The following is an 11455-nucleotide window of genomic DNA, read 5'->3' as shown; positions in this document are numbered from 1 at the left end:
GATTATTTGTACTGCTGACCCTTCACCATACACACGGACCATAAGCCCCTCTTAGGCCTATTTGCCCCCGACCACCAAACACCCCAGATGTTGTTGCCCCGGGTATTATGGTGGTCCATTTTTCTCATGGGGTACCAGTATGACCTCCAGTACTGGCCGGGGAAAGCAATGGGCCATGTGGACACTTTGAGTCGGCCCTCTGGGGACCCAGATCTGGCCCCTGCACACCAGATCATGTTAGAATCCCTGCCAGACCGCCCGGTACTTGTGAAGGACATAGCTCACTGTTCGGCTAGAGATAAAATCCTCTCCAGAGTTTTGAACTGGGTGTGGAGGGGATGGCCCACGGGCCGGGTGGGCTCAGAGTTTGCCGCATTCGTATCCTGCCGGGACGAACTGTCGGTGCAGAAGGACTGCTTGTTGTGGGGAAGTAGGGTGATGGTGCCCCCGGCCCTGCGACAGAGAGTCCTCAGCACGCTGCACGACACCCATCCGGGGATCATGCGGATGAAAACCATTGCCCATAGCTATGTTTGGTGGCCCAGGATTGATGACGCTATTGAGTTTTGGGTGGCAAGGTGCCAACCATCCCAGGAGACCCGGCTGGCACTGCCCAACAGTGGGAGTCCACACGTAGCCCTTGGTCCTGTCTTCACATGGACTTTGCGGGATCTTTCCAGGGACAGATATTTTTCCTCATAGTGGACTTCTACTCAAAATGGTTTGAGGTAGTCCCCGTAGCATCCATCTCCTCCCGAGCCACCATTGTGGCCCTTCACAGGGTTTTTGCCACCCATGGGCTGCCGGACACTCTTGTCTCAGACAATGGGAAGGCCTTCACATCAGGGGAATTCCAGGACTTTTGTGGCTAGAACTTGATTCGGCACATCGGAACTTCCATCTGGCCACTAATGACCAAGCAGAAAGGCTGATGCGGTCCACCAAAGAGTCGCTCCACTGCATCATCCAGGGGGACTGGGAGCCCCAGCTTGCAGTGTTCCTGCTGGCCCAGCATAGTATCCCTTGCACAGCCGCCGGTTGCAGCCCAGCCGAGCTCTTCATGGGCTGGCGGCTGTCAATACGTCTTGACCACATGCATCCTGACCAGGCCCCAGACCTGCAAGAGGTGCTCGACACAGTCTGAGTACCTAGGGGGTTTGATACGGGGGACTTGGTGTATGCAAAGAACAATGGGGGTGGCCCAGCATGGATTCCAGCCCAAGTCTCCAGGGTGCTTGTGTCGGTCTTGTATGATGTCACCACCGAGGGCGGGTTCACAATGCGGTGGCACATTGACCAGTTGAGGTCCTGTGAGGCGCCTGGGGACAAGATAGAGGAAGACAAAGGCCTGCAGGACCCGCCGGCCACCTCAGCTCCAACAGGCAGCAGCTGTCCGAAGCGGCAGCAGCTGTGATTCCGACCCCTGGCCTTCTGCAAAGAACTGGGGGTCTCTGGAAATATCAAACCACCGGCCAAGGTTCCTGAATCATCAGCCTCTCCACTCACCGCACCCGAAGCTGTAACCGTGCTGCTGCCCTCGCCAGCACCTAGGCGGTCAACACGTGAGCACTGCAAGTCTGCTTACTTGAACTAGGAGGGGAGGAATGTTATGTATGTGGATTCAAATGAGAACTGTATTGGGTGTTCCTGCCTGGCTCATTGGAGCCAGATGACCAGAGCTTGGGGACTTGGGAACAATGGGCAGCAGGATGCTAATCCCTGCTGTCCTGCTCCAATCACAGGCCCCCTGCTGGTTTGAATGGACCAATAGAGTGCTTGCACGGGAACCCTAATGTGTATATATAGATGGCCCTCTTGGCCCAGGCCCCAGTCTTATGCTTAACCTTTACTATGCTGAAATCAATAAAGAGCTCTACCACCTCGCCTCATTGATCCATAGAACCCACTATATTATAGAGAGAGAGGTGGAAATAATGCAATTTTAACTTTAAATGTGTTCTCCAAGCTGCCGGCTGGCTTGAAGAAGTGATTTAAAGAGACAAATGCCTTCTCCAAGCTGGCTGAAGGGGTAGTGGGGGCTTCGAGAGCCACACAATATGTGTGAAAGAGCCACATGTGGCTCCTGAGCTATAGTTTGGCCAGTTAGGTCTTGTGCTTCATTCTTGAGCTGTAGATATGACATCACAAAGTGCATGAGGTCACATAGGGCATTCCATTCTTTTTTCTACTGTGCTGTGTTGTTCCAACCTACAGAATATCATATATTGTGATTATGGAGGATTTGAGTTTTTTTGAAGGAAAACGACTTACTGAAAAGTTGCCTCTTGAGGCTTTTAAGTCTACCTCTGAAGTTAAAGAAAAACTTCTCCTAGGACGATACAGGTAATATAAGTTTTACTTTTAGTTTTACCTGTAGTTTACTGCTACCAGCCCCATGGTGCAGAGTGGTAAAGCTGCAGTACCTCAATTGGAGCCCTCTGCTCACAACCTGAGTTAGATCCCACCGGAAGCTGGTTCAGGCAGCTGGCTCCAGGTTGACTCAGCCTTCCATCCTTCTGAGGTCGGTAAAATGAGTACCCAGCTTTCTGGGGAGAAAGTGTAGATGACTGGGGAAGGCAATGGCAAACCACCCCATAAGCCAGTTTGGTGTGAGAGCCAGTTTGGTGTAGTGGTTAAGTGTGCGGACTCTTATCTGGGAGAACCGGGTTTGATTCCCCACTCCTCCACTTGCACCTGCTGGAATGGCCTTGGGTCAGCCATAGCTCTGGCAGAGGTTGTCCTTGAAAGAGCAGCTGCTGTGAGAGTCCTCTCCGCCCCACCTACCTCACAGGGTGTCTGTTGTGGGGGAGGAAGGTAAAGGAGATTGTGAGCCGCTCTGAGACTCTTCGGAGTGGAGGGCGGGATATAAATCCAATATCTTCTTCATCTTCTTCATAAAAAGTCTGCTGTGAAAACGTTGTGAAAGCAACGTCACCCCAGAGTAGAAAACAGCTGGTGCTTGCACAGGGGACTACCTTTACTGTTTTTTCTCAGAGTACTATTTAATGCACCGAAATGTATATCCAACTTAGTCTTAAGACAAGAGGCTGGACTACCAAGAATGGAACTGAAAATCTGGATGGTTTCAATTTACTAATGGCTAAGAACCCATCTGAAGCCTACAGGATTGATCCCTTTTTTTTTTAGCATCTACCCCTTATCCTGATTGATCTATTAGAATAATAGACAAACTGAGATCAACTGGATTATGGTGCTTGCACAGGGGACATTTCCTTTCCTTATGTAAAGTTAAATCTTTCGTTCACCAATGTTGGACTGACATTGAGGTTCAAACTGATGAAGCACTCTTACCCAGCATGTATAGCAAATTAAAATCTTGTTCTGGATTTGCTGCAGCCTCATATTTATCTAACATCATGTATGAAAAGTAAAGATGGGCCTTTTCCAGGGTGTATTTTGATGCCCTCCCTTCTAATGTATTGCAAGGAAGGTTTCTTTGCTGGCTTATCCATCAAAGATGCTGTATATGCTCAGAAAAGTCAGAAACTGTCAGAAACTCACTCACATTCTTTTACATTGTGAGCTCTATTCCAGAGAGAGACATCAGTTAATATTCCCATTACTCTCTAAATTTAAACCTCTGGATAATTATCTGAAATTTGCAGATGTCATGCTACTGAAATACTTATTGGAAGATACTAAGAAGTCTGTAATTCAGGTAGTAGCAAAATATTGTTTTTAGCCATAAATAAGTGGAAGTTTTTAACAAAGTAGAGATGGTTAATAATGCCATTTTTAGGTTTAACATTGGTGGAATTTGAATATGAGAATGTTTTTATGTAGTCAGAAATTGTGGTTTGTGACTTAGTATATTGAGATTTAGTATATTGTTATTGCTGGTCAATTGACCATAATAAATTGGAATTGGACTCTGGCCATGCCCTCAACACCACCCACAACCTTGCTGGTGCAGAGACCTATGCCTCAGTTGCACTGATAGACAGCCACTGTGCCTCACCGCTGACATCTGCATGTGATGGGGCGGTGCAACAGACCTGTGCCGTTCTGCCACTTACATCAACCTAAATGGAACTTTAGGTTGATGTCCCACATCCAAAGGGGGACATCACACTGGAGAGCTACTGCCATTCTGAGTAGGTGTGTGTGTGTGGGCGGGGGAGAGAAGCAATGCTCAGCTATTTCATGTTTTCCTAGGCTCAGAGCATTTAATATTTTAGTCTATATTTTTACTTTCTGCTGTAATCCTTGTGCTTTTTCTTGATGTTTTATTTTTAAAATTGCATTGTCGAATCCTGCTGTTCCCCCACCTTTCCATTTTAAACAAAATATTGCAAAAGTTTTAAGCATGTCTGTATTTTAAGTAAAAAAATCTTTAATTGTGTTTGTATCCTTTATAAAGTTTATATCTCTGCTACCTGGCATTACATTTTACACGTGTGGGCTAGGCCCACAAAGTCCTATTTATGTCAGATCCAGTCCTCATAACAAATGAGTTCAAGTGAATACCTGCTTTAGGTAGTTCTTACCCTACAGTGTATGTTTTGTTGCCTTTTTAATTAATTGGCTTGCACTGTTTTTCAGCTCTGCAGTCCTAGCCCACTGCATTGTTTTGTTTATTAGAGATCTATGCTGTTTATTTCATTCCCCCTCCCCCATTTTGTAATTTGTCTTGAGAATCAGTATGAAAGGTAGGTTATGAATGAAGTTGTTATTTTGTGATTTTCTTCCTTCACACATAACATGAAGCTAGTGTCAAAGCATCTCCATCCAGTCTTTGAATTGCCTTTCTCAGTTTAGATGGGGAAATTACCTATGAGGCAAAGCTGGAAAAAAGGTATAGCAGGCAGGATGTTTGCACCTGTGTATACTAGGGTCAATTTCAAGAGAGAAAAACTCCTTGTATAATTGAGACAAATTGTAAAAGAAAGTTGTTCTATGGAGAAATACTGGGTAAATGCAACACATACACACAAAGCAAGCAAGTAATTCACACAAGCAAGACCATAGTGAAACAAAGGAATTTAGAGACATAAAAGGGAGCTTGGGGGTAATATTTACCAATCTGGATGTGAAGAAGTACTAAAGGAGAGATCCTGAACAACCAGTGTATCATGATCCAGGGACCCAAATGATGAATTTGGGGGTGCAACTCTGTAGGCACACTTAGAGTAACACACTCTGAGCAGTGGTTGGGTAGCTGTCCCGGGTGGCAGGTGTGAAGTGTTTTGAACAAAAAGATGAGGATTCTCTCATCTTTGATCAGGAGGTTCTCAGACTCTTATCCAGGGCCGTAGCCAGGATTTTGAAAGTCGGGGGACTTTTTAAAAAGTCAGGGGGCATGCTTTCCCATCCACCGCTTCTCAGAAGCGGATAGGGGCAAAAGCTGGAGGCTCTGAAAGTGGCCAGGTTGAGGCAGCCAGCCCTAAAACTTAGTAGTCAAGAAGGGACTGCATCTCATGTGCAAGCAGGGGGTTTCCTTCTACCTCCCTCTCCCCCACTTTGCAGCCAGCAGCTCCATTCCACGTGGCTTCCTCCACTTCCTGCTCCTCCTCCTCTCTGCCTGCTGCTTTTGCTGCTGCAGGGCACTGTGCCCTGCTCAGCTCTTCTGGCTCCACCTGCCACTGATGATACTTTGCCATCTCAGCCATGGCAAAAAGAAAAAAAAGTAGACTGTGCCCTGCAGAGCCCCCAAGAGTCAGGGGGCCCTGCCTGGAAGTCAGGAGACAGTGCCCCCACAGACCCCCCCTGAGGCTACAGGCCTGCTCTTACTGGAAGGTGTGATGGCACCCTGTTGGGTATATCCATGTGCAGGATAGATGGCTGATCCCATCTGTTTTGATACTTCTAAAGATAATATGTTTCACTTTGATAATCCAGGAAAATAAACTTGTTTTTCAGAGAGGGTGACCAGAGATATTTGCACTACAAAGGGAGAGTGATCATGAAAGGACATAGGCAAATGTGTCATAGAGGAATGTTACTGGAGGAGATTTACACTTAAGAAAGATAAAAGGAACTTCCAAAGGGAGGAAGATGCTGGGACTTCATTGATGTAATACTCACCAGAAGAGGGGGTGGGGGACACGTAGACAAGGCTGAAGTCCTCTTTGCAGTCTCTTTCAGGGCTGGTGTTTCTAGGCTGTCCCATGTTTGTGCAAGGCTAACCACAGATTCATAAAAGGTGCCTTTTTCAGGGTACCTTGAGATGTTCTGCAGATGAAGATGCATGAACATTCAGGCATTGCAGGCTTCCTTCCATTATAGGGCATATCAGAGGGCATCACATTTTGGGCCAGAACACTTTGGGGTAAGGACTGCAGAACACAAAATTACAAACCCTTGATATGCGGCTCCTTACACACCAGTCCAGTAGTCTGCTATCACCCTTTTTGACTGTTCCCACTGTTAGAAAGCAAAGGGCAAATTCCCAGCCTTCTGGGGCTAAACAAGAAAATCCTCCCTGCAAGGTAGGCTTGCAGGAGGGCTGCCAGGTCTGACTCAGGAAATATCTGGGGACTGGTGCAGTATATTCAAAGAATGGCAAAGCTTTAATGTTTAATCAACTAGAGTCATTAGACTAAACAACATAGACATGGGTTTGGATCCTACTACTCTCTTCCTCTAAGATGGATCCTATGAATCCTGTTTGCTACATCTTTCTTTGATTTCTTTTGTTGCAGGAAGACTTGATAGACAAGAGTCAGAAAAGCCAAAATATTATCTTGTAATTTCTAGCTCTGAATAGTTGGGTGCTAACTATAGCAAACTGTGGTGGTGGTGTCAACTGGTGTGGCACAAAAAACCAAAGACTCCTGTGAGCCTAAGATCTACCCATAGTCTGCATCATTCACTATTATGGTATTGTTACTTTGCAACTAAGTACTTTGGAAGGGTGGATAATTCCACACATCTTTATATTGAATGTGATTGGATTGTCCCCACCTTCTCTGAGAGCCTGTCAGTTTTATGTCTGCTTGTCCTTATCGGAGCTTACTCCCAGTTGGGAGATGTGCACAGAGCAGCAACTCATGCAATGCAGATTATATTGGTTCTTCTGAAGCCACAGAAGTTGTACTTCTACATTCTGTAAATGTTTGTCAAAATTAATAAGGAATTGTGCCCCCTATTTTCACTTAGAAGAAGTGTGCCTCAGCTAGCAGAAGTTTGGGAAACTGGCACCCTGCTCCCTCAGAGACCTCCGTCTCTTTTCCCTTGCTGCCTATTATGCCTGGAAATAACTTTTATTCTGTAAAATGTAAATGTACATTGATAGTGCTGGATAAATTTTTAAAAAGACAACCTTGAAATGCTTGACTTTTCTGTGTCATATATTCTCACTTTGAGCCAGTCCTTTTAACCATGGGAACAGAAGCAGGTGGAAGGATCAACTATTCCCTCCCTGCCCCTCTCATGTGATTTCTCCCTACCTTCTTCCCATGGGCCATGGCCATGCTTAAGATTTATGCTGTGCTACTGCTAACTATGGTTTCAGCTAACCAGAATTTTCTTATGACCAAGAAAATGTTAAAATAGGGTTTGAAACTGATTTCAGGTTCTTTGGGAAGAGTAAGCTGTAGTTAAGACCAGCAACGGAGGGGGATTTATGTACGAGAGCAAAGGGCCATGGAGAGAAAGTGTGCATTATGTCAGCATGGCCTCTTCAAAGGCCACATTAGACATTATATAGAAAACCACATAATGGTTATTCAACATTTCCTTTTTAGAGGAAAACCTAATTTCAGAAGGAATGATAGAGAACAGAGAATTTATGTGCACTGAAACTTAATCCTTTCCTAATTCACTGTTTTTCTGGTACAAATGTATCCCTTTCCCAAGATGTTCATAATAGTCCCATCTCCTGCTACTACTTTACTTCATAGTTCCCTTCTTCCAAAATATTTTAATTAATATTACACAACCAGGCACTGGGTTATCATTACACGCAGTATGCACCATGTAGTTTGGTCCATCTGAGCAATGGAAACATGATATATTGACTTGTATCCTACCTCTCCACTAAACAACGTCTGAAGCCTTCCTCCAGCCTAAAGTAGGATATTGCTCATTATTCTCAATTTAACTTGAATTACATTCCCCAGTCACCTATTATTCCCCAACTGAACTTTTCCTCTTGGATCAAACCAATTGAATGGCAAGCCAACAAAAGATTTGTAGTTTAGAATCTCACCCCCATGTCCAAACCCCTTCCCAATTGATTTTTTTCTGAGAAACCTTAATTGTCCAGTTCAAAGTCTTTCCCAGCCTTTGGCTCACAGCATGAATTTACATTTCTTTAAATAATCAACTGCCAGCCTGGCTCAGATAACCCTTGGACTGTTCAGATAAATGATATTGTCTGCTTTATAGATTCAACTCTGCCATTATCTTTCTCTTCCCAGGAGAACAGACCCTGAGCTATGTGAATATATTAAAACAATATTAGGCCATCCACTGTTCAAGTCTCTTATGATCAGCACCATCGCACTCAATGCAATATTTTTGGTTATAGAGACTGATTTTAAAGTTCGATATGAGTCATTTTACTTCCTGGAGGTAACAAAAATCTCACACTTTTGAAATGTGTTAAGTTTCTCATTTTATTTGATTAATTTTAAAATACAAAATTGGTTTTCTCTTTTTCAGAGAGTTAGATGAGAAAACTGAGTAGCAAAATGTAAGATATATAAGACAAAATTCCCCTCTCTCTTGACAAATCATGATGTGGGTGTCTTATTTTTATATCTTTGTCAACTTTGTAATTAATCAGTTGAAAACAGTATCCAAAGATTATCTGTATGTGATACCAGGTTTTAAGGGCTACTTGAGCACAGAGCTGCAAAGTTCCTGCTGGGAATGGAGGTTCCCCTGGTTTGGGGGCCCCCACCCAGCCCATCAGTGTGGAGCAGGCCACCGGGAAGATCCACACCCCAAAGAGCTCCATCATTGCACAACATGCCCAGCACAATGACATCATCCAGAAGTGATGTCATCATGCTAGGCACATTGCGCAGGGGAAGTTCTAGCATTTGGGTAAAAACTCTATGGTACCACAGAGTTTTACCCAAATCCTAGAGTGTCCCGGTGTGATGTGCCAGCACAATGGTATCACTTCCAGGTGACATCATTGCATTGTACATGCAAAGCACATACAAGAAAGATCCCCCACCAAAGCCAAGGTAGGACTTGGCAATCCTACTTGAGCAAAGTGCTAGATATTTTAAGACACACTGTAGCAGTGACTAAGGGGTTCTCCAGACATGGTGGTGGTTCTGATCCCATACTGTTTCAGTTTATTCCATCTTTTGCACATTCTTGTGGATCATTACATTTCACCTTGCATTTTTCCCCTATTCTTCCTGTTTCTTTTGGAACACTTCTACCCCTCATCTTTATCTAGCATTGGGTTGAGTCACATTTGTTTGTCCTTTTGCTGGTTCCTCCCACTTTCTACTGACAGGACTGTGACTGTGGGACAAGCCCATCCTGTGATCTCTTTCCTCTCTTTAGTAATGAGGAATTTTTATCCCTTTTGTTGGCAGATTTTCAAGTTTTTTTTAAAAAAGTCTCCTCATAGCAATAATATCACTATAAGAAGGCACAGAAGTGATCATTTCTGTTTCTGTGTGCTTGTAGCAGTTTTCTTTCTCTGCCTCCCCCATTTTTTCTCTACAGCTGTTTGCTTCCTTGCACTTTCTGAAGGCATGTGAGCAGTTGTTGCTCTTTACAGCCATGCAACCTTCACTCTTTGCCTTTGTGCTTGGCTCTCCTGATATGCCCCCCATCCCCCCCAAAAGGATTTTTCCTTGCATAGGCCTTTTTAAATTGTTTGAAAAGTTAACTGATAGCAGTATACCTCTATAAGAGGTGCCTGTGTCTTAATATCCAGCAACCCCTCCCCTATGATGCTCCCTTTTTAACAGGGATTTGATTTTTTAAAATGTGTTTTGGGGGATATTTGTTATCACTTTCAATTCCGGTGGTGACTGCCACAGAGTGGCCCTGCTAGCCCAATCTGCTACAGATATTTACATAACTTAACATTATGTATCAGCTGCTTGAATGCAATTGAGCAGATGGGTGAGCAGTTGACTCTTTTTCTTTTGCCACCTTTTTGTCAAAGGGGAAACCTTTTTGAAACCAGTTTACAGCTCCAGACATCCAAATATTGGGTGAACCTTTGAGTGGAGGGCATTTTCTCACATTTTCTCACAACAGTGTGGTGATTCTGACACATGAGCACACCAAGCCCCTCTTCTAGTAGTATATTAATAGGACAACAAATGGGGTTGTAACACCACCAATAACGACAGCATCCTTGCTCAAAAATCCTCATTTTTAAAGGCAAAACTGTAAAAAAATAAACTGATGTGGCAACAGGAAAACTGCAGGAGGAAAGACGTGTGGAGCCTGTATGCTCAATGTGATTCTGATGCTAGTGGATCGACTATTAAGAAAAATAGAAATAATTCACTTGGGTGCAAAACCTCAAAACCCATTGAAAGCATTGGGGCTTATGAGTACCTTTGACTAATTAATTCCACTCGCTTCAACAGAATTGGTGATATGTAATTTTAGTTGAATAAGAGTACAATTGCACATAGCTTTTCATGGCATAATCAATCTATCTAATTCTCAATCTGTGGACACTTAAATCCTGAGATTGTAGCCATGAATAGATAAGACAGATCTTTCTGTATGCCCAAGGTTTACAGGAAAAAAATTGAAAACTTTTTTAAAAAGAAAAAAAGTCGGGGTATAAATGAAGTAAATATATAATAAATATAGCTGAAGTACCAAGGCAGATATAAGGTTGGTTAGTTGGTGGGTGGGAAGGAGAGAAGAAATAGCGTGGGGATGGGAATACAGGGGAAAATTAGGTAAATCCTGCAAATTTATGGGTTCCCCTCTGCACAACTGCCCAGCCAAGCAGCCAGCACCACACAACGTGACCTGATCTGATGGCCAATACCATGCATAATTTTCCTAGGTAAAAGCAGCCAGAGGAAGGGAAGGAAGAAAAACTGAAGATGGGTCAGGGAGATAAAGGTAGATTGGCTGGTGGGTGGGGAGGAGAGAAGAAATGGGGAAAGGGGAGAAAGTATGAGGGCTTTCAGTAAAGGGAAAAGGGAATAGTGCCAGAAGGGAAAATAAGATTCTCTGTCCAAGCCCTTGCAGGTCTCCCACTTCTTCAGTAATATTTACAATTACTATGTTTGAAGAATCTTAAGAAGATTATGTATACACTTGTGAACAGAAATGTATATAACTACATCTAAGGTCTGCAAATATGCTAGTAAACTGGAATAGAGGTGGGGGAAGGCAGCATGGTATAGCCTAATCATCTTCTTCATGGTCTCTGTGAAGATCACACACTGGGTTTTGGGCCTGCACCAGAACCCTTGTTGGTAGCTTCTAAAGCTGTAAATATGTACCTCTTACCTCAGCTCTGAGGAGCAGGCATCTACTGAGCATG

General features: G+C 44.0%; 1 protein-coding gene across 1 annotated transcript in view; it reads left to right on the top strand.

Annotated features, from left to right (window-relative positions):
• Positions 1-2232: 2232 nt before the first annotated feature.
• Positions 2233-11455, top strand: part of CATSPER3 (cation channel sperm associated 3) — an 80280-nt gene continuing 71057 nt past the window's right edge. The window contains exons 1-2 of the mRNA XM_060238329.1: positions 2233-2343; positions 8382-8535. Of these exons, the coding sequence (XP_060094312.1) occupies positions 2234-2343; positions 8382-8535 (264 nt within the window). The 5' untranslated portion in view covers position 2233. The remainder of the gene's footprint in view (positions 2344-8381; positions 8536-11455) is intronic.

Source organism: Heteronotia binoei, chromosome 5 (genome assembly GCF_032191835.1).
Source record: "Heteronotia binoei isolate CCM8104 ecotype False Entrance Well chromosome 5, APGP_CSIRO_Hbin_v1, whole genome shotgun sequence".
Lineage (NCBI taxonomy): Eukaryota > Metazoa > Chordata > Lepidosauria > Squamata > Gekkonidae > Heteronotia > Heteronotia binoei.
Note: the sequence above shows the minus strand (reverse complement) of the source record. Positions and strands in the feature narration are given on the sequence as shown.